We start from the raw sequence: 27,733 nt of genomic DNA on the forward strand, positions 1-27,733 counted from the left end.
AGGCGCGGCCGCCCCGCCCCTAACGGCCGGCCGCCTCGGCGCCCCGGTTGCCGTGGGGAAGGCGACGCCGCGCAGCAGTGGGAACAAAATGGCGGCGGGCGCCGGCCGGCGGGGCGGGGGCCCGGGCGGGGTAAGGCGGCGGCGGCGGCGCCCCCGCCCCGGTGCGGGGAGACGTGCCGGGAGTAGCGGGCGGCGGGGGGGGCGCAGGCCCGCACGCTAACCCCTCCTCGCTGCAGGTGCGCAGGCCGCCCGGCGCCCCCTCGCCGCCCGGCGCCGCGGGGAGCAGCGTGGTGAGCGGCGCCCTGCTGGCCAAGGAGGAGGAGTACAAGTAAGGAGGCGCCGCGCAGGGGGCTCCCCAGGGCCCGGCCCCGCGCCGGCCTCCCCGCTGGCCCTCATAAGCGTGCACAGTTAATTCAGGTGTAGCTGGGTCTCAGCTCGTTTTCCCGAAGTGCACAGCCGCGAGGAGCGAGAGCAAACTTCGTTCTTCTCCCCCCCGTGCTGGGGCACAGCCTGTTACTGCTGTTTACACAGGGAGCTGGGTGCGGGCCGTGCGCAGGTCTAGGCCTTGCTTCAGGCACGTAATTCAGGACATCTAACTTTTCTGCTTTTAGAGCAGCTGCACTACTAGTGTGTGTATTTAAACTACAAATATCCAGTTAAGACATATGGCGATAGTTAAAGGGATATCAAATTATGGAAAAGAAAGCACATCATTGCCCCTTATTTTAAGGCACTCATGCTTACCTGTCAGTTCTCCCCCCCATAAGTGGTGAAGATGTACTGTGATTCCTGGGGTGGCAAAAACATAAAAAAGCACCATTAGTTACATGCAAAAACATAAGCTTACATTAACTTGTATAGTGGCACGCTTTAGTTACATGATTATGTGATGTAATCATGTGTGACTCCTCTCCCAAACCCTGCTGAGTATAGCTCAGGTAAAGGTTGCAAGTAAAAACCAGAAAGTGTTAAGGGATTAAAGTAGAATGTGCATTAAGCAGTGACACAGATAAATATCTGTAGCTATTTTGGCTATATGCAGTTGTTCTAGAAATATTGATACTGTATTTTTTGTATTATTTCAGAAGATTTTCCACTATACTGTCATGAACATGGCTTTTTTTATTCTAGAAGGAAAATAATGGAACTGAATCCTGCTCTGTACTATACCTCAGTTATTTCCTGTTTCCTTTATGGTAAAGGATTAGTTTTATATGCCCATTAGTATTAGGTTCTCAAGGAAGCCTATCCTGACACAAAACAAAACAGCATAAATAAGCTTATTTTGTTTGTGGATATTAACAGCTACATTTGTAAAGGACAAGTAGTTTTAACTTAAATAGAAAGAGGCAAAGTTTCAGTCAGCTTTCATGAATCATTATAGATATCCATCAGTTTCAGTTTCCAGTAAATAGTGTACATTGTTGATTGTCAGAGACTGCTTTTTTTTTGGCAACTCTGTCAGCCAAGGTGAGAGTAAGTCCAAACTGATGTAGAAAGTAAGTAACTTAGTATTTTGAGGTGCATTTCCAGTAATGTTAGAGGTATGTAGTTGTTTTATAGTGATATAATTCCCAACAAGGTGTAATTTTGGAAGAAAACAAAACACAAAAAGAACCCCACACCCTGCCCATTCTCCTTACCTGTGAGATCAACACTCAAACCCTATCAAACTTGTAGGACAGTGAAATAAGTAAAAATCAGGCAGAGATCAAGAGCACTATGGCTGAATGTTACTGTCTGTTTTGTCACCTTATTTAGGATAGTAAGACTTTTTCCTCCCATCATTCATTTTATTCTTTTTGACTTTCTATTATTGAATTTAGACTTTCAGTATTCCTCATGTGACAAGGGCAGGACTTACCGAGTTAAACAAGGGCTTATCAAGATTATAGTCTAAGCCTTACTCTTTAGTATGTATATGGCATTTTATTATTATTGATTTGACAGAAACCCAGGAATTTATTGAAATATAGCTTGGTTAATACTCTGACATATATTTTGGTGTTCCTTTGTAGGAGTTGTTGTTAAAACTTTACTTAGTTCAGGCAGAGATACTGTCATGTCTATATTTATTTATAAGTCTCTCATACTCGGTGACAAGCATTTTTACTCTTTCAGGCGTTTGAATGCAGAATTAGAAGCAAAAACAGAAAAGCTGGTGCGTCAAGCTGAAGAAGTAATGGTGAGTAGGTTATGCAGACTTACATAATTTAGCCTTGGTTCACATGAACCAGGGTCAAGTTTCAAAAGAAATTTAGACCATGACAAGTAAAGGTATTTTGTTTTCAAAGTAAATTTAAGCCTTTAATTTTTCTTCAAAATTTTAAACTTTTAACAAAAAACATGCAGAAATAGTTTTGATGTAGTTTCATCAGGCAGATGTGTGTTCATATAGATGCTTAAAGCTTTTGTGCAGATTATACATAAAGTTATGTGGGTGTCTTTATGATGTTCAAGAGAAGTCTCTGCAGATGGCTTTATGTCTTGAAACAAAGAAAATGCTATTTGAAAGCCAGATACTGCTACAACAACATCCTAGTGTAATAGGATTTGCATTGCTGAAATTGAAAGAAATATGAAGAATAAGCAGTGTAAATAGAAAGTGTGGTTAGTAAAAAGGAAACTGACTTAAAGAAAAATCCTGTTTGTTTGTCAGTGTTGTTTCTCTAACTTTGGCGTGGCTATGTACCAGATATAGTGAAGTTTTGATACAAAATTCAGCAAATAAAGAGAGTCTGGCTTATATCTGAAACAGTCTGGAGAATAAGGAAACAAAGTCTATCATATGTAGAACACCTTCCTAGGTTATTCATATTAGATTTGTTCATTATAGGGTTGCGATCCCTCAAATAAGGCTTAACAAACAAATTATAAAACTCCGGGAAAGCTGTAATTCTCATATGCTTTGTCTACTCTTGAAACTTCATTTTTGTCCTTTGAAAACATTCTCCTCCTGAGGAGGATGTGCTAAGCTGAGGCTAGCTGCTTGGCATTTGAACAGAAGTAGGTGAAGCATCCCAAATAGTACCTAGTCTCTTTCTTCTGAAGTCCAGCAAAAACTCTTCCCCCCCCCCCCCTTATTTTTTTCTTAAATAAAGGCAGCAGAGAACAAATATTCTTAGGACACTTAAAATATCACATGGCACTGCCAGATTGCACAGATATACATTTAGCAACATAAGAAAAGCAAGTCTTAAGTTTCTAAAAATTCTGAACAGGACAGCTGCATTTAGTACTGGATTATGCTTTCTAACTGTACCTTAGTATCATAGAAGCTATCTAAACATTCAGTGTTTGACTGAATTGTTCTCTAACATACTTAGAGAAGAGCAGTGTCCAAATTATGACTGTATTGCATGAATAGAGTTATTTTTGAAGCTTATTGTGCAGCATGGAAAACAATTTGTTTCACCTGCTGCACATTTGCTATTCCTGCATTTCAGAGAATGGAGGCAGAGTATTAGCATCTCAGGTGATGTTGTGTGAAAAGTTTTACAGGCAAAAGGCAAGTACATGTTGTAGAACAGAAGTAAATGTTTGAAGATATCAACAATATTTTAAATTTTAGTCATCTTTTCATGTGTTTGAGAAGTTCTTTTCCATGACAGCTCGCTCACTCCAGAATGAGAGACTAAAGTTCTTGTGATTGACTAACATATAGTCCATCTATTGCAGATTATATTACCCAATAAATGACTTTTTTCCCCCCAATAAAGAAAAGTCAACAGGAGATACTGTCTAGACCAGTTTCAGTACAGACTAAGACATGCGAAGCTGACAGACAGAGGTATGTGCTTTACAATTTTGGATATAATTTCTGGGGAGTTTTGGCTCTGATCCTGTATACCCTGACTTGCCCAAGTCGTGGCCCTTTTTCCTCCATTGCAGCATACTAGATTGGTGGTGGAGCCTCAAATTTATTATTATTATTTGAAACAATTGATACTGAAGAATTTAGCGTTGTTCCTTGTTTTTTCCAAGGAATAGCCTTAATGCTGCTGAAAGTATTGTCTCAATGAGGCTAAGTATTGCTGGCATCTGTAAAAATGTAAGTAAAGATAACAGGTGTTATTTGCAATACAAAAGAGTAGATGCTCAGCAGTAGGTGGTTTTTAAACCAGTTCAGTTAAAAAAGAGTGAAGGAGTAGATACTGGTTCTTTTTGTTCTAATTTAACTTGGCCTAAATACCTGTGGGATGGGAAGTAGTTGATAAACAAACAAACAAAAAAGCAAACAAAAAAACAAAAAACTTAAGACAGCCAGACATTCAGCTGCCACCCTCTGGAACTGGGGTATCATTACACTTCCGAGGCAGATGTACCTTTTGGCCTGCATAAACATACGCACAGCTGCACTTTTTGGCCTGCATATTCAAACATGTTAGTGCCAGAGCAGATACATGACATTATGTAGCTGTTCAAGGGCTCATATATTGATAGCATAAAAAGTGGATGAATTTAAGATTCACAGAGTTTATCAAAGATTCAGATCTCTTCAGTTCCTAAATTTATGATGGGACTAATCTGAAAAGTAAAGATACAATGCCAAACTACAAGCTGCTTCAAATATTAAGCTGCAGTTGGGAAACTGTTTTGAAATGATATTTATGAAAGTCTGCGAGAGATGACGACATAGCTTTTACTCTGCACAAAAGTAATTAAAACAAAAAGTGAGGTTTTGTGTACCTGAAAAAGGATTTTTCAGTACACAAAAAAGTATGACAGGAAGTCTGTGACGGAAGCCTGGCTGTACCAGCAAAAAGCTTTACTGCTGTAATCAAAACTATTGCTGAGCTATTTCGAAACTTAAACAATTGGTCGTGTAGAGGAAAAGAGAACCCTAATGAGTCTTCAGTAAAGTCATGCTTTGCAAACAAATTCCAGATCTTGCTTTAGTTTTATGTTGTTAAATGGATTGAGTACTAAAGACTTTTAAGAATTTCAAACTAGTGTTGAGTTATAGGACTGCTTTACCAAGCAATGTGATTGGAGGAATCAGCCCTACAAAGGGAGTTAACAGCTTTGGTTGAGTACATTTGGAAGAGGAAAAAACAAAACAAAAAAAGAAAGTGCTGAAAAATTAGGAAAATGTTGATAATTAGCATGTCAGTAGCAGCTGATACACCAGTTACCTATATAAATAAAAGAGGCCTTAATACAACCACCATCTCTGTTCTGGTAAACATTTACATGAAAGAAGAGTTGAAATCCCATATTGTACTGAAAAAAAATTAGAAGTGTATGCTAGGAATTGGGCGCACACATCCATGAGTGAACATTGAGGCTATTCGACTAGATTAGTTCCAAGTTTTTTTAGTATTTTATATATATATTCTTTTTGAGTGCAAACGCAGTCCATAAATCTAAAGGAAGCACTTGAGATAGTTTTGAAAGCAGTCGTATTGCTCTGCTTAAGGAGAATAAATGCTAAAGCAACTGGAAAGAGGGGAAACGACTGAAGCAAAGTAACAGAATCAGAAAGAAAAAGACCAATTAAGATGGAAAAATTGAGTAAGCAAAGTTTAAAAAAAAGCAAAAATATTTGTCAGTCTATTAATTAGTGTAACTTTTAAAAAGTCATTTTGGAGTTTTTATAGTTTAGTTTTCACATAAACTTGAATTGCATAGACAAAGTAGCTCTGGTGACACTGCGTTATGATCAGCTTTTGTTTATACTTTCACTCTTCAGACCATTGCCAGGCTCACAGCAATGGGAACTGTACGCGCATGGGCAGGCGTGCTCCAGGCTTGAATAGGATTAGCAAACACAAAGGATTTGCTCATGCACATGCACGTTGTGTTTACATGCAGAGATGGAATTGTTAATTGTCAGCTTCTGTTTCAGTGTCACCACACTCAGCTAGCTACTCATTTGTATACCTTTTCAGGTTTTACACATTAATTTCACTTACCAAATGACTACACAACCATCTTTTGAGGGTTTTAAAAATAAGTTGTCATGCATGAGGAAGAAGAAAGAAACTATTAAGATTAAATAAGTTTGAGGAACTTAGTGAACAGAGGTTTTTTTTTTTTTTTTTTTTTTTTTTTAAAAAAAAGCCTTAAGCCAATAGACATGCAAGGAACAAATTAAGCTACTGATGGAAAGAATACAGCTTTCTTGAGCATAAAGCTGTTGTATTTTCATATCTTTCAGAATAATATGTAACTGGTATTTCTGTGGCAGCAAATCCCAGCCTTCTGCATGCTCCTAAAGCTAGCCAATAGCAGGGAAGCATGAGGAAAATAGGGTAAACAGACAAAACCTAATCATCCTATTCTTGAAGTCTGTTGCCAACCACAGAAAGATTTTTTTGTTTGTTTGTTTTGGATTAGTAAAATCTGGAGCTTTATGCAGATAGAGCTTGTTGATGAATGGAAGTCCATGAATTTTTTAAAGGCAAAATCTAAACATTTTTCCAAATCAACTGGACCAAAAAATTAAGGTGACCGATATATCTACATTTTAAGTTTTATTACAGAACTTTTCAAAGCCTGCATGTTAATTGAATAGTCAAAAAAAATGTAAAGGGCAACACAAAACTAACCTTCCAGTGCATTAGTATAGATCCATTTAACTCAGACTCTGTAAATAAGCAAAAAGAAAAATCTATATGGCAAGAAACTTAGAATGAAACATACATGTGATACTAAAAACTTTGTTTGTTGCCAACATTTTTAAATAAATGTTTAACATGAAGTTTAGAAGGTAAACACTATGGTATTTAGCAAAATAAGCAGATAAGAAAGCTGCTTTTTTATTCCTTTTTTTCCACCTGTAAAAATTGATACAATATTTGTTATACATTTCAGAAGAAATTGTCAGGCTTAATTTATAAATTGTTTCCATTCTCTTAATTCACTTCACAGTCCCTGTCAATTCACTTGACAACAGGCAATATAAGCATACCATAGCACTGCCTCCCAAGATGCAAAAAGCTGGCTTATATCTTCCTTTTCTCTGTATTAATTCAGGAATTTAAAAAACAAAACAACTACATTCAAAGTGTCAGGTATGTGTATTGACCATTGAGCTTTAATAATGGCTTGTCCATCTCTCCTCCTGAAGTTGTTAACGCTCTGCATACTGGGCAAGTATTCCCTGGTACAGGAAGTCATTGATTTAATAACCTGGTAGTTGCAGTAATCACCTGAATTGCTAGGGACTAGACTCACATTCTTGTAAGCTGCTGTATTAGAGGCTTTGCTGGAATAACTACCCCAGACTCACCAGGTGATTCAGAGAGCAAATGAGATAGGGTGGAAAGGCAGAGAAAGGGACTGGATTTGTGATTAAATTTAGTATATGTTCCCATCTTAGCTATGTTGTTTCTTCCAGATATATGAAATATTCTCCTGATGATGACAGGAATTTTTAATATTTACTGTAAAAATGTTTGTTATTCAAGTTCAGTGAATTTTACTTAATTTTTATATATTTATTTTGCAGAGATTCACTCTATCCTGAAGCTTCTTCTTTTACACACTCATATGTTAAGGTATCAAACTCAAAACTGTCCTGACTGATATCTTGTTCCAGTGCAATTTTCACATATTACTTCTGGGGTTGACACTACACTACATAGATGTTGTGCGTGGGGGGGCAGGGGGGAATGTAAAGAGAGACAAAAGCAAGTGATGCTCAAAGCAGAGTGGTAAAGAGACAGATGAAGGTACCCTAGATTTGGGGGGGGGGGGGGGGGAGCTGTAGCACTGGTAGCTGTGTAGACTTCCAACATGTAATTTCTGTGTTTTACATTTCTCTTCTGTAAAGCTGTATCTCTTACTTCTCAGCAGTGCTCAGTATTCTAAGGTTCTCAAGTTAAGAATGCTAGGTACAAAATAGCAGAACATTCTTCAGTTCCTCCTTCTTCCCCTCTCCCTGGTATAACACTAAAGGCAGTACTATTGTCTTTTAAATATAATAATAAAAAAGTAGTCAGAATAACAATACAAGAAGGGAAATGCAATGGGAAAAGAAAGTTAGGAACAAACCAATAAAATGCACTAGTCCCTAATCACAATTAGATTGAGTCTTTTGTGAGGTGAGCCAAAGCTTCCAAAATGTTGTCTTCAGTTGTTTGTCACAGTACAGTAGAAAAAGCTGATTTCTGAAAATGATTTGTTTGGGAGAGATCTACAAACACATAGCTAGATCCTCCTTCTACAGGGAATAAACATGGTTCAAAGAAATGCAGTCTGCCAATAGTCTAATAGTTAATATCTTGATAATGACTGAGATCCTTGCTTATGCATGAATTTATCATACATATGTGCAAAAAAACTCCCACTAGCAAATGGCTATTGGATGTATTATAATTTGGACATATGGACACAATTTGCAAGATAAAGGCTTGTACAAGTCAAGCTAGAAAAGAGCTGTGCTTTCCTGAGATTCTGAGACTCTGACAGTCATACTTTTAAAAGTATCCTTGAGTCCAAATATATGAAAATTGAAAAGGAAAAGGCACTAGCAAAAAGTCATTCCTAACTAATAGAAACCACTACTTTCTGAAAAATTTTGTAGCCACCAAACAAGAAATGTAGTTCCATGCCCATGGCTCAGAACAGACCTCACTCTGGAAGTGAAGGAAAAAGGCCACTTTCAAGGTAATTAGCTATATACATCTCTTTTTTTGTAATGACATATTTTAGATGCTGTTTTTGTCTGTCAGTATATTTGTGTGAACTTGCATTACATAAATTCTTGTATACCTCTCTCTATATATGTAAGAATTAGTGCATCAAACCTTGCTGCCCCACCCCAGTCAGCTCCATTATGTAGCTATCTCAGTTTAGTGAACACATGCAATTAATATTACAACAAATGAAACTGTTGTTTTCCACTCAGGCACTTCAAGGCTGACAGGTAAGCCCTGTGTTTCAATGAAAGATGCATACCTACATCTAGGAAAGTGTATTGTCTGGGGCAACCTACAGAAGCACACTTAAGTGGTGTGGAAGGGAGCTGCAATTTGTGACTGGACTTGTGATGGGAAACAGGCCCTCTAGGGTCTAATTATAATGCTATTTTGGTGACTCTCGGGCTCCTGGGATTGGGGGGGGGGGGGGGGGGGGGAAGTGCAGTGACACTGGCACAGCTATTGAAGGGCTTACACTTGGAGCTGAAAAGCTTCAGCTCTGTGGATATCAATTCAAGATTACAAAAGCAAGAAACTGAGATGTAGACAAAAGAAACAGGGAAATTGTACATTAAATCCTGGAGCAAATGAGAACTGCCACAAGAGAAAACATGGACAAATATGAAAATAGGATGAAAACTGTCTGCAAGGTGGGAGAATGTGGAACAGACACAGACCAAGAGTGGCTTTAGCACTCAAGAATCACCTGTGGACCCTTTGGACCTCTGTGGGCAGTTTGAGAGAGGCTGTAATGCTGACACTGCCTCATGAGATTTAGTGAGAGTTGTGCAGGTACAGGACCTGCACGGTGAACCTGATCCCTAGCCATAGGAGAAAGTGAGCTAGCAGGAGTGTTGAGGCTAGTATTGGGATAAGAACTTAGGAACTTCAGTTCCTGGGGGCACTGATTCATCATCTGCTTATAAAAGAGATTTGAAGAGATACCCTGTTTAGCAGATAAGGCATGTCACCTGTCTTGTGTTTGCTGGCCTTACGAAAACTTTGGTAGTCGACTTGCAGGATCAAAGTTTCCTGGTCCAGGCATAATGATACAGAAATTGTAGCTAGTAAGACAAGAGCACAGCTAGAAAGGACAGTTGTAGACATCAAACTGACGGAGGGGGAATCAACATAATTTACAGCAGAAGATAGTAGCTATGTCCAAAAGAACATTCCTTTGTTTCTTTCTCTTACTGCAATTCAGTTGTGAAGTTGTTGGATGAGAAAGAAACCATGTTAAAAAATCTTTTTAGTAGAATATGGTACTGTTTTTCTGCTTCCTGTATTATAATGTGTAAACTCCTGTAAGTGTTTAATGTGGAATACAATATGGATATTTTAGGTAAAGAAAATGAGAAATTGCCATTGATGCATGATCATTCATGTGCATATGAATGATGACGTTGTATTAGGTAAATGACTTTGGATCCTCTTAAATATAGCAAATACAGTACTTTTTTGTATTGTAAATTTAAAATCTATTTTTTTCCTAGTTCAAAAATAAGAAACACAGAAATACAAAATGCTGATGATGTTGCAGTACTAGAGGATTGCAGAGATTTTTCTCTAGCAAAAACAATAAGCAGAATTGAAGAAAAACTAGAGAAAGGAGACTTGCCAGATTGTCTAGATGATGATATCATTCCAAGTGTTGGAAATGAAATTGGAGCAGGTAGGTTTCCTCTTATGGCTAAGTAGTTTTTATTTTTGCTTTCTGTTAGAAATAGGTACTTTGGAGCTGGGGGGAGGAGGGTGTTCTCTGGAATTTAGAAAGTTCTAAACTCCTTAAATTATATTATGGTAAGAGGAAAAGTTTTCTTCTTTATGTAGTCCCAAAGGAATATGAGGTTATGTATTAATAATCACATGGAAAAAGTGATTTTTTTAATCTAGATTTCCTCCTTTGGGTGAAGTTACATAGGCTGAATAGAGATAAACACTATCAATTTCACTGGGGAAGTGCGTATACATGATTTTAAGCTTATATTTCCAGAAAGATGAACCTTAGTCCTATGCACACATTCTGCCTTTTGTGAAAAACACTTTCATCAGATTAATGCTGTAGATCTTAGTAAGTGGCTTAAATGAACTAATATTGTATTAAAGCAAGCATGAAGTTAGAGATTCACTGCAGTAGTGCAGAGTGCCCAAAGTCTCATTTTAGTCTGACAGTTTGGTGTCAACAAGCATGCCAGCATAGAAATAACTTGATTTTTAACCTCAGGTAATTCTGTGCAAGTCTTCCTTTAATAAGTCTCCCAACGCAGATCCTCAGAATATTTGTATAGTTCTCATTCCTGAACTAGAAATAAATTGCTTTGGACAACACACCAGGTAAATTCAAGGTAACTCTGTGGGAGTTACTTCTGGTATCTAGTAATAAGAAGGTCTTGTGTGTCAAGACCATGTTTTTGAGTACTGCAGATTGTTTCTCTAATGATGAAATAAGATGAAGAAATACTCTGGACTGACTCTGCTTTTTGAATTCAGCATGGCCTGTTCAGAACATTGGGAATGCCTCCCAGGCTTTAACCTGTGAAGGAAGTCACTGCAGAGCACCCTAGCGGTGTCAAACTCCAAAAGCAGCAACAGGCTTCACGGTGTAGTGGATTCAGATACTAAATCAGTCATGTTACAGGGAAACTAATTCCCTAGCAGGAGATTGATGAGGCTTACGTACCTGCACTAGACTTACCAAGACAATGTGCATGAACTTCCATAGCATAGTCTTTTCCCTCAGCTTCTACAGTGCTCTTCCTGGACTTAGGTTCCACACCTTTCCTTCATAATCACAGTCACAGCACAGCTATTCTTCTGCCCTCCCAGTAATTTGCACATGGTTTTTCTCAGGGTCTATTTTTGGGAGTAATAATTCAACTCTGCCATAACAAGCAATAACAAAAGCACACAGAAATGTAAAATTTTGAAGACAAATCTCTGTTTTTATCTAATACATACAAACATATATATATATATATATATGTAATATATACACAAAATACCTGAATGTGTTATCTTGCTTCATGTTATCTCAGGAGCTCAAGACCCTTACTCTTTCCTGTAGGATGGAGAAGCCTCTCTAGTTTTCCTTTTCCTGAACTGTTGGTTACTTTATAATCTAAAGACCATTCTATCAATTGACACTCCCCCCTTATCAGCCTCATCAAGTGATTAAAATCAACCAATTAGGAATTTAATTGTTTAATTACCTTGATCTGTTGAGAGAATCCAAACTAATTTTGGATAATAAGGTTAGTCTGGTTCTTGTGCTTTTGAATTTTCAAAAAGATTTACTACAAAGTTGTCTTAATGAAACAAAGCTGACTAAGATAGAAGGGGAAGTTGTCTGGGGACTAGCAACTGAGTAAAAGAGGAGACAAAATAGTATAGAGGAACAACCATTTTTCACGGTTACTGGCATGGTCCTAGAGCAATCTGTTACAAACCGTACACTGTTCAATATACAGAAGAATAGTCTGGAAAAAGAGAAAGATAGCAACTAAAGAAATCTATAGATAAAATTATAGGGTAGTTAAAACTGACATTGAAGTTTTGCAAAAGAATCATAATACTGAATGAGATGATAAAATGGAGAATTATATTCACCATTAAAAATGCAAAGTAATGCTGATAAAAAAATGTTATTGAGGGAAATATGAGAGTCTGTAATGAAATCACTAATGGTAAAGGGAAAACTGTCTTTTAGTAATGAAAAAACTAGCAAATACCACATTAAATTGGATTTAAAACAAGCTATAGAAAGTGCTTTATTTCACGTAATGCATAATTAAATTGGGAAACTTTGTCACGGGATGCTGTGGATGCCAAGCTATAACACATTTAAAGAAGAAAATCAGAGGAATTAATCGCATAGAGGTACATCAAAGACTGTTAAAGATGATAGCTTGAATATGATCCCCAGCTCAGGAAGCCTGTAATCACTAGTTGCCAGAAGCTAGCAAGGACATAACAGGAGGAAAAAAGACAATCTGTTTGTATCTTATTTTTTCAGAGTGTTTCCTTCAGTGCTACTTTCTGCTGGCATCTGGAGAGTTAGGACACAAGTTGCAATCAGCAGTTGATAAGGGAAGGTGGGAACAGTAAAAAAATTTCCTATTACGAGCAAACTGGCAGATGTCAAAGCAAAAGCATATTGACACCCATCCCTTCACATTCTGTTCAAGATACTGCTCCTCCACTTTATTCTTTACTGCAGAATCTACTGCTAGAAATAACCTCCTAGAAATAGTGCTTTTTCCTATGTAGCTCAACTCATACTGTTTCCAAGCTTTGTGCCTGTGGAAATTCAGAGGGAATTCCACATGAGCTATCTGCGGAGAGGATGGGGAACAGAGAGTAGAAGAACATACTCTGTTCCCACACAGCTTGTTAGCTCGTGCCAGTAGTATATTTCTTAATTGTTCAAGAGCAAGAAAGTACCTCATCAGGAAAAAACATCTGATTAGACTGGTTTAATTTTAAACTAGTAATTGAATATTGTTAGCAGTGCACTTACAATAACATAGACTACTACATGGGAAAGGTATTTACCTTACTTTTTAGGAGGGTTTTGTCATCTACATGTAATTCCTTGTGAGAAATTTAAAATTACTTAGGGTGTAACTACACGAATTACAGCAACAGATAGATTGCAATGTAGACATGCTGCTATTAGTTTTCAAATTTCAGAATTACCAGTCTTTTACATTTTAAAGATGCTGACTTCGGTCATCAAAAAAGAGAAATCTATCCAAAGCTTTGCCTAAGAATGAGAAACTTACATGATTTTATTTGGAAAATTAAGTTTTAATTTGCCTATTTCTGTTTAATTAGTGTAAACAGTCAGTGTAATGTGCTTTTAAAAACAAGAAGATGGAAATAAGTTGTTCTTTCTTTGGTCCTGCTTGATACTATCTGTTGTGCATTACGTGGTGTTTCAGAGAGTACTTAGATTGTGGGTATCAAATGTAACTTTTTATGTTCACAGAAGCTCAAATCAGATTTCTTAAGGCAAAATTACGTGTTATGCAGGAAGAGCTGGATAGTGTAGTATGTGAATGCAGGAAAAAGGTAAGAGTTGAGTTTTCTTATCAGTAGAAACCAAGTATATCTGCAAATAATCACAATAGGTTTCCTTCGCCTTTAGGTTTCCTACTAGGATTTTTTTGCTGCTTCATGTTCAGACATTCGAGAGCTAAGGTTCTCTTTTTAAAAATTTTCTAAGAACTTAGAGTCAGGAATAATACTTTCTATATAAATGTGATCTAAGAACCTAGAGTCAGGAATAATACTTTCTATATAAATGTGATCTTTGGACTAAAAGCTTGTCAGATACACATCATGAAAATGAATTTGAGGCAGGAAAGCACCATTGGGACTGAAGACATGCTGCAGTGCAGGGACTCTGTGGTGCTGCAGGGAGTCCTCTCCAGCACCTCTGGGGAAGGGAGCATGATCAGAGCCTGAAAAGGTGGAGGAGGATATGGTGGCAGTCAAATACAGATTTGGGGTACAGAGAGAAGTTGAGTGGTGTCCAGAGCTGGGTGACTGGAGAAGAGGAATATTTAGGGCAGAATGAGGAGTAAAAACATTTGAGAAACTTAGATACCATGGGTGTCCTTGGCAGAAAAAAGCTTGGGAATCGCTGAGCTGTAGTCCAATTTAAGTGGGATATTATAACCAAAATAGAAACCAGGGTTTCTCCATTTTCAAGATTACACTTGCTGCAAGGATCGTATTTGGGCAGATCATAATGTGAAGTTAAGGCAGGGTAAAGCTATACGGATAGCTTTACTACTACAGAGTGTGCTGCAAGTGAGTTTTATGATATGCACTGTCTGGCAGTATGTTTTCAGGTGGTATTTAAACATCTGTTGAGCTGTAAAACCTTAAAAGGGTTTGGGTCCATCTGCTTGAGGGATCACCTCTTTTTCATGTATGTGTAATCAAGCAAGGTTTTTGAACTAACTCTCCATTTCTCACATGGAAGTGGATTATTCTTAGCTGTGGTCTCTTAACTTCAGAATGTTTTTTCTGCCTAGTCTTCCGGCCCAAATATGATGATGACATTCAGAGTGTATGGCAAGACCCATGTGTTTTCTCCCAAGCTTTTGATTTAAGGTTAAGGTGCAGGCTGATGTTAACGAGGTTTGGGGGGATGAATAGCTAGAGAACATCTTTAGAAGGAATCGGATTCTGATATTTTATATCTGTCCTTGATACTTTATTATTCCATTTTTAGCAGTACAGCTGCCTGTACATTTTAATACTTTTATTTTCCTGTGATCTGAAGAAAATTGTTACATTAGATTTCAAATCAAATATCATTTTGTCAGTAGTTACTGGCAAAATACTGTTTCCATGTCAAAATACTACAGAGCTCAGGGGCTCTGTCAGATGACAGAAGAAAACCCTGTATCCATTCTCTTGGTTCCATAGCACACATGGTACTGGTTTGTGTGTTGTGGAAATAACTGTATTGCATTCTCAAGGTCACACAAATTTCACATTTGTGGTGCCTTGAGACTTTTTTTTGTTGTTGTTGTTCTAATTCACAGTACAATTTTTGTAAGGAAGGAATAAATCAGTTTTAAATATAAATAAGTAGGAGTTCCTGAGGTGCATTCAGTCACCTGATATTTGTGGTAAAGCACATGTGTCCTAGGGGATTAGAGGGTAGGAGAGAAAGACTTGTTCTCATAGAAGCTTCATTTTAGCATGTGCCTTGATTTCTTTTTTTTTTTTTTTTTAAGAAACGAAGGGCTTAGTATATCTATGAACTTTCCTCCATTAATATTCACTTATAATATTTAAAAAGTTATAAAAGAAAAATGCCTTTAAATCATAATGCTTGAAGTGGGATGTAATTGTCAGTAGGTCATGAAGCTAATACAGGATTCACCTGATATTAAATGAAACCTGCTTTAGAATATTTGATGTCCCCTGGAACATTAGTTTGCTTTTAAGTAGAAACCAGATAATTTTCTGAGGCATAATGGATTGATTTATCAGTAGTTATATTCTTTTTTTCCCAGATTTTTTCCTAATGTGTATGTTCAGCTATTGTTACAAAAATGTCGGAAAATATATATGCACCATTATTCATATTATTCTATAAAACTTTGATAGTACTAGTAAGCTTTGAATTATGGGAGATCGCATTTGTTTTACATACTAGAAGACAGTCACAAGTAAAAGACTGTAGAAAATTAAATGAGAAAAATATTTCTATTTTCTAAAGTACTGTCTTGGCAAACTGTGGCTCTAAGGATTTTTTTTTTGTCTTAATTGTTTCCTTTTTCAAAGTGTTGTGAAATCTATCATGAAGGATCTTATCATTTTGAAGTAACAATTTAAAAAAGTACTACTGGTTATTATATCTACAATACATACATTTGTATTGCCTTTTATTTATGAAACATTAGCATCACATTATTCTGCTGCTTCCTTGCAACATTCTTTTTTTTTTTTTCCTAATTACTTTCCAACAGGATGATGAAAATCAGAATTTAAAATCTCGGCTTAAAGATACTGAAGAAGAGAACACTAGACTGCAACGAACAATCAATATGCAGCAGTCTCAGACTGAAAAGTACAAAATGCTGTCACAAGAAGCAAACAAAAAAAGTGAAGGATTACAACAAGAGGTCATAGCACTAGAAAAGGTATTGCAGATACTGCTCTCATTTAGCTCAAAAAAGGAATAAAAAGCATCAAATCATCCTCTTTACCTGAGGTTTTACAGATTCGTATCCAACTATTATTTCGTTAAAATTTCTATCTCTGATAATAGTTTTAGAAATTGTGTTTTTAAGAGGAAAAAAGTATTGTTAGTTGTTTTTCTTGTGCTTCTACAGTCATATTTTTCTGTATCTTTAAATTAAACTCTTCTGTAAAAGAGCCAAAAGAGTCAAAACAACCTATTCAGAAACTGCAGTCAAACTCACAAAGGAGGAATCTTGAAAAATGCAAGGAAATTTTATTTTTATGGTTTTAATTGTAACTATTAAAAATTACTTCTATTAATAGTAGTTTTATTATAACTGTGGAATGTGTTGAATGATTGAAAAAAAATCCCACCTGCGGCCTTTATTAATCATTTCTGGAGGTGGAGGAAAGGATGTCTAATTCTTCTTGAAAATGGACTGTTTCAAAGCCAGTCGCTCCAATTTGGATGAATCAAAATCAAACTGGCTCCTACTGTAGACCACATATACAAAACTGTGTGTGTGCCTAGTTACAGCAGATGGCTCACATACTCATCTTTGTTTGTTTGGAACCTAATCTAGGAGCAGCATGTGTTTCTTCTCTAAATACTCAGAGCTAGAGAGGTTGACTTCAAAATCAAACATGTAATATAACCAGGATAATGCATCATTTTAAAATTTGTGGAAAAATGAACACAACCCTTAGCCTAACAGTCTTATTTATACCTCCACTAAATATTACAATGCAACAGTATAGGCATGCTTTCATCTTAATTGTATGTAATATTGGAATTTTAAAACTACGATGTATTAAGTGTGAGTGTTCTTTTTTTGCGGGTACTTTGAGGTTCACTTAAGTAAGTATCCGAACTGTTGATTCTGTCAGGAAAAATACTGCGTAGTTACACTTACTCTACTCTTCAGCTCGTAGAAAATAGGGCTAAGAGACCTTACAAAGTCATTTAGTCCATTCTCTTAAACCAAAACAGGATAGATTGTATCTGAACCACCTTGGACATAAGTTTGTTTAACCTGTTCTTGAAACCTTCAGTGATAGCGATTTCCGTAATTTCCTCAGACATTCTACGCTGCTGCTTGCACGCAGTCACAGTTAGAACGTTTCTCCCAATGTTTAGGAGATGTCCCGTCTTCCAGATATGCTGTGCAGCCTGTTTACAATGGATGTGGTAAAGGTTTATTCCTGTCTGCTGTACAGCTACTGTATCCAGGTTACAGTCTCTTCCCTTAATTGTCTTTGCTCGATTTACCAACCTTGGTTGTTTCAGTTATTCCCAGTAGGCTGTATTTTCAGGAATTTGTCAAGGTTACTTGTTAGACACGATCATGACAAATAGCGGTAGTTCTTTAAAATACTGGGAAGGCAAAAAAGGCAAGCATGTACAGTATATGTAGTGAATGGTTCTCTTCAGATTCAGAAGTGATTTTAAATATTTCTTCTGATATAAAACCTTTCTAACCAGCCTGAAAACATGGATTTAAAGAATCATCTTGCAGTAACTGCTTAAATCTCCTATGGATTTTGCAATCTGAAAACTGTTTTGTTCTTTAAGTATGAAGTATTATTCAGTACTACATAATACATAGTTGTAGATGAATTCTAGGTATGTGTTTAAAAACAGTTTCTTTCTTTTGGTGTTTGGTGTCTCCAGACCTCTCTACTGGACCATACCCACCTCAGCAGCAGCTGACTTCTGATGCTCCCCCAAACTTCTATCCTTTTCTTTCAAGCATTCCTCTTTTTTTTTCCATCTAGTGGCTCTAGTAAATGGTATCACCTCTCCTTTCTTTTCTGACCATTGTAATTACAACAACAGTCCTTTCTCTGTGTTCTCTCACTTGTTAAAACCTTAGACAAGGGTCATGGAAACACATATATTATGCACTAATTCCTTTAAGGCTTTGTTCAGGGAATTTAATAATTTGCCATGAAGAAGGGTTTGATATTAGGCAGACTTTAGCTCTGAAGAGTTTGGTGGGAGACAAAAGCTGCAGAGCAGTCTGAAGGTAAAGTGCTGTGTGTGCATGTACTGGGTGGAAAGAAAGCCTGCTAGAAGGTTACTCATAGACTCGCTGGCATCACACCCCTATTGATATTCAGGTGCCTCAGCCATGCCAAAACAGTGGAGAAGAGCAAGAGATTGAAGTGGGATGCAGTTTTGGAACACAGGAGTTGCATTATATGAAGAATTAATTCAGCTTTTAAAGTATAGAAGAATTGGCAGAAAACGTTCCAAGTTATAAAATAAAATACTTATTTCTGGCATTTTTAAGGTAAAAATGTTGGAGTTGAATATATTTAACAATATGCCCTCACTGGATGACTTGCAAAATATCCTTGATAAGGTATTATGTACGACGATAAATGTCAAAAAGCCTTAAAAGAATGATTACACTTCTTTAATTAAATGACATGAAATGTTTGAAAGGCTGTATTCCAAAGCTTTTTGTATCAATGCGGAGTAGAATACCTAGCAGTAAAGATTTAATTGACCCTATTCATAGCTTCATTATCTTGCTGTAAGAGGAAGAGATTTGCATACTGTGCAGCTTGTTTTCTATGGAAACCTGAGGGGCAGTTTCCAGCAAATTAATTTGCTTTCCCTGAAAATGTATGTGCATGTGCGTGTTCTGGGGAGAGACTCCGCTGCCCCACTCTCCAGTCTTTTACCCATCTCTTACCAATCAGATGAACAGGTTATCAACAAAATGTCGTAGAACGAAGGCTGTTTTTGTGACCTCTTGGAGGAGGCACACTCACCAATTGAATTTTGAAGGATTAGTGAAATGCATCTTATTCTGGATTTTCACTCCTTCTATTTTCTTTATCCTTTTTTGGAGAAGATACAAAGGGTTCCAGAAACACCTGGTCTGTCATAATTTACCAAAATGTTTTTGCCATATAGATTCGTCAATTAGACATTTACTTGAGGTACAGTATAAGCATATTGAAAATGTATTTCTAGGATAAATGATGTGGAAGTTTAAATAACCACAAGTGCTCATGCAAAGCTGAGAAAATGGAACAATTGCTCAGAAACAAAATAGCCCGATGGTAAAGGCTTAAAACCAGCCCCCTCTCTACCACATTTTGGTTAAATGAACCTGTCTTTTTGCACCTACTACTAAAAGTTTGATAGGATTAAAAAGAAAAAAGTCATCTGCTTTTCCACAGATGACAAGGTGTGCTCTTTCTGCCAAAATTGTTTCTTTTATTTCTTCTACTTTGTCTTTTATCTGTATTCCCTGATCTTTAATCTCATTACTCTGTTCCTCAACTTGGTTTCTTTCTCATTTTCCCGCTCACAGCACTGTGAAATACTAGCATCAGAGATAAGAGGGAACTGTTTTCGCTGTTGCCATAAACACTTGAACTATTATCTGCCAGATGAAATAGTTATCACCCTCAGCCATCCTCAGTGAGGCTGTTTTAACTTTTTAATGCTAATTACTGATCTGTGGCAGTATCTGGGGAAAAGAGGCAAAAGAAACAAGTGGGAATACTAGTCACTTCCAAAATCTGTCACAAGGTTGGGCATACAACATTTTTTTCTGATAGAGCATACAAGGTTTTTTAGTTAGTCCTGTGGTCTTATATGATCAGCTCCACAGTATTCAAAGAGAATATTAAAGATTAGAAAGATAACTTTTCAAGATTTTCAAGCAATAAAAAAAAAAGAGGGAGATGTTATAGCAGTGGAATTAGGGGGCCTAGAGACTGATTCTGTTTGCAGGCCAAAAAAGTCCACAGCAAGATTTCAAGAATGAGCCTTGACGTATGTGTATTGCTTATATGGGATCCATTAAATACCGTTATTCATAATGTCTGTTTTTCTCTTTGGCTTCTTGCACAGGAATTAGAGAATCTAAAGCGTGTACAAAAGCAGGCCTCAACCAGTCAGAGTGCAACAGAAGTTCGCTTAAATAGGGCTGTGGAAGAAGCAGAAAGGTATAAAGTAGAGCTGAATAAACTGAAGCAAAGTAACAAGGTACAGTGGCTTGGAAAAACAAATTTCAACTTGTAATCACTGAAAAATGCTAGAATGAGGCAAAAGGCTTGATCAGCTTTGGAAGCATTGTATCTCTTATAGACAGTTTCTAAGTTAACTTGCAATCAGTCACCAAACAGCTTGATTCAGCATCTCTGACGATACTACTAGAACCTATGCTGGAGGTAAAAATACATAGAATAAAGTCATAGTCTATCTGTATTTTTCCCTTTTGTTTGAAAATTAGATGCGTTTAGAAAGAGGGAGCAGTACATATACATTAATATCACTGTTTGTCGGTGTATGTATGAGGGATGTATCTTGTGTTTCCTCAGTAGTGCCGATAAGTATTGTTATCTTTGAGTTTTTCTTTTAGACTTTGGTGAGGGAATATTTTGATGCATTCTGTTTCTTTTCTGAAATGTCATGCGTGGCTACTGTTTGTCACTTTGTTATGGTATGCCAAGGTTCATTGGTTAAAACACCACTTCCAAGAATAACAAGTTTCTTCTTTTTTCCCTGTGGTAGGATGCAGCTAACCAAGAACTCAAAACAATTGAAGAATTGAAAACAGAGAACAAGAAACTACAGAAACAAAAAGGAGAGCTAATGACAGGTTTTAAGAAGCAGTTAAAGTTAATTGATATTTTAAAGAGACAAAAGGTAAGAGCCCCAGTACTGTTATACTTCAGTTAACAGCCTTAAGCTGAATGTGTCAGTTCTCAGGTAACACGCTGTGTAACTAGAGCCCCGAGACCAGGAAGCTTCAGTGCAAGAGCAGCGGCCTCACTTTTATTAGCGCGTGTTGCCAACATTTTCCTTCATAGCAAAGGCTGATCCTCTCTTGATTTGACTCCATTCCTAACTTGGAACATATCCTGTCGTGGTGAAAGACTACTACTGATAAGCTTTGGGACCAAGAGTATCTATTTATTCAAAAGCAAGTGCAGTGCAGATAATAACAGCAAGCTCCCGGTGGTGCTGTGTCAGTAGACTCCATTTTAGCATGTGAGGGTTTTTTTCATTCAGCATATTGTCATATCAGCAGCTATTGCAGAATGCCCTCTCAAGATTAAGCTCGTACGTTTCAGGCCTAGGTTCTTCATGGATTGCCTCAATGTGTGTCCTCCTTTACTAGTAACTTTATGACAGGCTAAGGAATTTGTTGCTTCTGGGTAACTTATGTTCCAGGGTTCTGAATATACGCACTTCTGCCCAGGTGTAGGTCTCCCTGTGTGTCGAAATACGTGTGTGTGTGTGTGTGTGTGTGTGTGTATATATGTATTTAGATTAAGTATAGATTTACCAGACAGAAGGAGAGAAGGTGACCTACATCCTTTTGTAATTCCTGAAATAATCATGGAATATTCTAGAATTGCACAATGTGGTAACACCTGCATGGCTGCATGGGTGTTCCCATCCATGCTGCACTTGCAAATGGCTTTATTTTGATCATTGTTTGGTTCTACATTCATTTTGTATCTCCCTCCATTCCTCTTTCTCAGGGTGTAAAAGGGAGGGCCAGGGACTATTGCCTTTGAGTTTCTTTTAGTAGTAGCTGAAGCGGGAATTGAATAGAGGATCGGTGGTAGAATACTTGCTGAACAACATCACTGCTGAACAACAACATTGTCTTGAATAGCCGGTTCAGGTGAAGATTTGGCATATCAAAATCTTGAGAAATTATGAACCAAAGGAGGAGTTAACTTTACCTATTTCTTCTTTAGCATAATCTGTCAGTAGATATGAACAAGTTTGTGGCTAATCACATAATTTGGGATTGGAAAGATCTGGAGGGGAAACTACACGAACTGTGGTAATAAGTTGAACAGGGGAGATGAATTAAAACTTGTTTAAATAATCTGATGGAAATAATACCCTTTATCTAATCTAACATTTGGTGTAGCCCTGATACTCTAAGTGATTCTTTTTTATAAACATACTGTCTTGTTGCACTATCAAAGATAAAATTGCTTTTCTGAATGACTAGTGTGTGGTTTTGAGGAAAAAAAAGGTAAATAGTGTAATCATGGAATTCAATAGTGTTTTAGGAATCAGGATTGGATGAGTCCTAACTGTCTGCTTCTTTCTTTGAAAAAAATTTTTTTTTTCAGTTATGTATTAATCTCTCCTGTACAGGATAGGGATAGTAATTAGTGGTACAGCTTTCATTGAAAACTGTCATACTGAACAGTGGATTTGTAGTTCAGAGAGATCACAGCTAAAAAATCCTTAACTATCATATTTGTTAAAGCGCCACTAATGTTCCCCCAAGGTGGGGTATTTTACTTCGAAAGAGACACTTTGGACCCTGCAGGGTGGGTTAATACCTTCTATTTCTCAATATATATTTTCATGATAGACCTGCCAACTGAGCTTTGATGGCACAAATTGAAAGATCTGTAGGTTTTCATGAAAGGAGATTAGAGTGAGAGGAACACATACTGAGATATGTTGCCCAAACCAAGGAAATCTTTCCACTTACTTTCTCATCTAGGTCTTATAGTTTCATCACACCTTTTATTTACAAAAGCAGTGCTTTAGGATTGCATGCTATCATTTGTATCAATTTTCCTTGTAAGGCTGCATGACACAGATGAGTCACTGAGCTCCAACAGTAATTTGCAGAATGAAAATCTGCAGGGCTGTGTGCCTCAGAATTGTCTGCGTAGGATCTTAACATCATAGAGAGGCTGATTTCTGATTGCTTATGGTGCTGAATCTCGATCAGTGTGGGCAACTGGACAATGTGTTAGAATGAAGAACAGCAGTGATACATTTTGTGATGGAGACATGGCTTTTCTTTAAGTACTCTCAAACCTAAACTGTCAAAGAGCTGAAGAATGCAGTGAATGGTGACTTGTTGAGCAGTAGCACCTTAGAAGAGAGAGCCTTTGAGATAACAAAAGAGAATAATACTTGCATTTACCCTTCAGAGTGCTGCAGCGATCACCAGACAGTTTGTAAGCACTCGTGGAACTTTTGAGCCTCCATAGAGAAGAGTTGTGCATGAAGTGGCAATTTCATATAGCAAAGCACAGATACTTATTCTAAGAATAGAGAGTTGCAATATGGAAACACACCATTGAATTTGACATACAACTCTAATGGGATGAAGGAGGATAGGTAATAAGAGTAAGCTTGAAACTGATGAGATATCTATTTGGGATAATACTAACACCATTAATCTGTTTAAAAATAATTTTCATTCACCCCTTTTAGGATACCTGTTTTCCACTAACAGTTTCTAAATACTGCTTATTAAAAAAAAAAAAAAAAAAAAAAAAGGCTGCAAAGGAAGCTAGTGAGACTTCCAGGGTACCACCAGTCTTAGGAGGGGAAAAAAAAAAGAAAAAGAAAAAAAGGACTGCAGTTCTGAGTCTGCTGTGTATTATTTGATTGAACCAAAAACTTCCCGATCTCAGACAGTAAATCTCCTATAACAGTTTGTGCCTCTTAGGTAATACTGGAGGATTAGTGTCTGCAGACTTCTATTATTTATTAGTTACAGCGCTGCCTGTTGACTACACTGATAGGAGCTAGGAGCTTGTGATGAGGTTTGAGAGTAGTAGTTAGAATTTGCAGCTGCTTTCTAGAGGGGTGCTCCTGTAGCACTCTATATTCTGTAGAGAAACTTGGAGACTTCCTACCAGGAGAGGTAATCATGCTTTGAAAGAGTATGGTCATTTCAGATTTTCCTTTTATATTCACTTTGAGATGTTCTATCAGATTTTGTTCAGCTTGAGAACCAAGTGCATTCTTGCAGTACATTCTTCCTCTTTATGTCTTTTCCATACAAGATGCATCCTTCTGTATCAGCCTTCTAGTCCTATGGTTGTTCCAAACAAATCTCCAGGATGCCTATAAATAGTTTCAGTGTTCTTGAAGACATTTCATCTGTTCAGCAAATTACTTCTCTATTTGTTTTTCATATGACACTATTATAATCGAACACTTTATTTCATCCTCCCTTCCCTCCATGATCCAGCTCCTTGACCAGGTCACTTACTATTTGCTGGGTTTTTAGTTAGTGGCCTGCAGAGCTAAGGGAATATAAGGGCTAAATGACTGTTCTTGCTCAGTTAGGAAGCCAGTGTTGGTCTGTTGCTCGTATCTTGAAAGCTTAATCTAGCTAGGCTAGGAGGGTCTTTAACTGGGAGCTTCATAGCCCAGCAGCACCTGCTGCAGCTCACCTGCCTGCGTAAGGGACGGCGAGAAGGTATTACCGTCTGCTGGCGTTCCTCGCCAGGCTGCCTTGCCAGACCCAGGGAGGCCTCCTCCCAACTCCGTGAGTTGCATGGCCAGGCCTGCAAGGGGAACAGCGATGGCGGCCTGCTTTTTTTCCCCTATGTGAAAACATGTCTTAAAAGACACCTTCAATCCTCCAGTTTCTTAGCACCTTTGGTCTGTTTCTTTAAATGGCAGTACTTGACAGTCACTTTCCTTTTCTGACATTCTGGGGGTGGAAAATCATTCTTTAGATTTCCTGAAGGGAGATGCATGGGCCCTGACTCATCTGCTGATGGCCCAGGTTTTGTAGGGGACAGAAGGAAATGACTTAAAGAGGAACTGGGGCTGCTAATGCACTTCCAGTAGAAGAGATTTTTTTTTTTTTTCTAGCAGCATCAGGGTACAGGGGAGATCTTGGGAATTCATCTAACAGAAATAGTGTTAGCTTAACGTTGCCCAACCTTTCTAGCTCTTCAAGTTTGAGAATGAAAAAGATGCAGTATTCACTCAGTATATACTCTGTACACAAACTAGCTTGTCGTTCTCTGGACTATGAATTCACTGAAATGGGTGTCAAGGGATAGTAGTTCTGTTCCACTGTGAATCAAAACCATTGCCTCAGATGAGCTTTACAAAATTTGACTAAATATATTTAACAAACAAACACTGTATCAGAACTGCAGATAGAGGAAACTACTTATCTTTTGTTATTAAAAACATTAACTACTTACAGAAAATGGGTGCTGTTAATTTTCATCCTTGCAAACAGAGTGTGACTGGAAGAAACTGAAAGAGAATGGTGCTAACTCTGCCTTTTACAACTTTTGGTAGGGGGAGAAGGGAAGGGCAGCCAGAGCTCACATGTGACCAATATACATAATCACCTGAAGAACTTCAGTTTTATTTTGCCAAAGCCTTCTATTGAATTCATCAGAAAAACCTCGTTTGGACCATTTGTATGGTATTTGTGTGCCAGATTCAGATGCACGTAGCAGGTACAGGTAGCCTGAAGGTGAGGATATGCTCCACATGAGGAATGGTAGAGAAAAGATCTCAAAAAGGCATTAAGTATCAGTAGTAGGATAAGTTGCAGCTGGCAGCAAGTAGTTACTGGTGTTCAAATTGGTCTCTCTTAGACCATTCTCTGCTTGCCTTGAAAGTGAGAATTTTGTAGAAAATCTTAGTTTTAAGATGGGATTGAGGGAAGTTACTGTGAGCTTTACAGAGCAGGACATTATTGTATTACATGTGGGAGTTGGATCCTCTTTTTTTTTATTATAAACTGACAATATGTGTGTAAAAAAAATTCAGATCCTTTGTATACCCCAGCTGTTTCCTGTGTTTCAAAACATAGCTGTCGTATTGAAAAGTACATTCTAAATAAAAACTATTTAGATTGGGCACTTTCCTTGCCACTTTAAATGAGCACAGGTAAAAAGATGATGTGGTGTTCTCAGTGTGAGGATGAGGAAGAATGGAACAGATGGGACATTTGCTCCCATCATTTGTAACCCCGTGAGCTTTCAGGGCTTTCTGGCTGCTGCCCCTTTTTGATGGGTAGTTTGTTCTGTTGGGGCATAGTGCCATTTAAATACTAATACCTGCTTTCTCTTCAGCTTCCTTGATATTTTTTCCAAGTAATTGCATTTTTTGGATCAGAAGATAGCTTGTTTTTAGTTAAAAAGTTGTTTTTGGCTAAGATGTGTTCCATTTAAAGCACTGTGCTATGCTTTATGTAGTAGAAATACAGAATCCAGGCTACTGTAGCTGAAAGTCATGATTTTCACATATACATGTGTGTGTGTGTGTATATATACACCTATCTGCCTGTTTGCCATAGTGAATTGTAGTTACATGATGTGTATGTGCATACACACACACACGTGCATATACACACACACACACACACACATATAGCAACATAGCAACCAGTGGTCAGCGCCAGGTATCTCTCTCTATATTGTGTTGCAGTTACTCTTTGTTTTGTGCTGATTACATTCATTTATAACAGCGGTACATTCTTTTGCTAAAATACTAATCTAACACTAAATTACCTGCACTAGAAGAAGCGCTATCATTCTGAGTATGAATCTTAATGATATGTTTGCTTTGTAATAGCTTTACAGTTGAGATGATTATTGATCAGCTTGAAAATGTACAAATTTTCTTAAGGTGTCACAAGGGTTGTCAGATGTTTCAGTAATTTCCATGCCCTATTAAAACTGTCATATCTTTAAAGCAATGCAAAGAACTAAGGAAAAGCTACAGGTCCTAGTTTCCTAGCGCGGAAGTTGCAATATTTAGCACAAAAAATGTGTTTCCCCTTCCTCTCCACTTTTTTTTTCCTACATGTTATCTCAATACTACAAAATAGCATTGTTGCAGAAAAATACGAATAGCAGCTGCAGCTTGAACAGGTGAACATCCATCAATACCACAATATGAAAAAGTAGAATGATAGAGCAAGCCAGATATCTTAAAAAATTCAAAGCAGCCTTTAGATATCCCAGCTACACAGGAGTTTGTATTAGTCATTCATGCTATTTTGTCCTCTGCTTCTAACTAATTTAATTTCTTTTCCTTTCTTTAAGATGCACATTGAAGCTGCTAAGATGCTTTCTTTTACTGAAGAGGAATTCATGAAAGCGCTGGACTGGGGAAATTCTTGATTCAATGAAAAAGCAACTTCTGCTTGAAACACAAGTCAGATGGTACATTATTTTGGAACGGTAGATAAGTACCTGTTGTTAATTATACCTATATACCCCACTAAATTCATTTTTTTGATTTTGATTACGTTGAAACTGTTTAACTTGTAAAAGCCTTGATAGCTTAAATTGTGTTGTAATATCCTATGAAATCTAAATCTCTACTGAAGCAGTAGTGAAATTGTCCATTCTGTAGTGAGCAGACAAGCACAGAGCATGCAAGGACTATTCCAACAAGTAAACTCTGTTACCAGTTTGTTCTGTTTCAGTATTTAAAAACTGCCTTAGATAAGGTGATATTCAGGCCAAAGGGAAGGCTGTGTTTAATCTCAAAAAACTTCTCATTGCACCACGAAGAAAGGAACCTATGATCCCTTTGAGAAGAAAATGTCATGTCCTTTTTAAAATAAATGTTTTGAAAATAACTGGTGTTGTCT

The 27,733-nt window shown here is 37.5% G+C and overlaps 1 protein-coding gene across 3 annotated transcripts; it reads left to right on the plus strand.

Annotated features, from left to right (window-relative positions):
* TEX9 (testis expressed 9) lies at positions 1 to 27,721 on the plus strand. Of its 3 annotated transcripts, XM_064517409.1 has the most exons (12): positions 1 to 130; positions 237 to 328; positions 2,122 to 2,185; positions 3,720 to 3,790; positions 7,454 to 7,502; positions 8,531 to 8,613; positions 10,139 to 10,317; positions 13,633 to 13,715; positions 16,136 to 16,309; positions 20,224 to 20,358; positions 20,887 to 21,021; positions 27,180 to 27,721. In XM_064517409.1, exons 1-12 carry the CDS (start codon positions 89 to 91, stop codon positions 27,255 to 27,257), a joined length of 1,185 nt encoding a protein of 394 aa, XP_064373479.1. In that variant the 5' UTR covers positions 1 to 88; the 3' UTR covers positions 27,258 to 27,721. The 3 variants fall into 3 exon arrangements, with proteins under 3 accessions (XP_064373479.1, XP_064373481.1, XP_064373480.1); XM_064517411.1 differs by lacking the exon at positions 237 to 328 and having other exon boundaries at positions 83 to 130; XM_064517410.1 differs by lacking the exons at positions 1 to 130; positions 237 to 328 and having other exon boundaries at positions 3,679 to 3,790.
* The last annotated feature ends 12 nt before the right edge of the window (positions 27,722 to 27,733 follow it).

This window comes from Dromaius novaehollandiae, chromosome 10 (genome assembly GCF_036370855.1).
Source record: "Dromaius novaehollandiae isolate bDroNov1 chromosome 10, bDroNov1.hap1, whole genome shotgun sequence".
NCBI lineage: Eukaryota > Metazoa > Chordata > Aves > Casuariiformes > Dromaiidae > Dromaius > Dromaius novaehollandiae.

What these genes read in the sequence shown, in the direction of transcription:
- TEX9 (XM_064517409.1), top strand. Translation starts at nt 89, where the DNA reads ATGGCGGCGGGCGCCGGCCGGCGGGGCGGGGGCCCGGGCGGG. An exon ending in GGGGCGGGGGCCCGGGCGGG is followed by an intron (nt 131 to 236) that starts GTAAGGCGGCGG and finishes TCCTCGCTGCAG; the next exon opens with GTGCGCAGGCCGCCCGGCGC. An exon ending in AGGTCATAGCACTAGAAAAG is followed by an intron (nt 16,310 to 20,223) that starts GTATTGCAGATA and finishes CTTCTTGCACAG; the next exon opens with GAATTAGAGAATCTAAAGCG.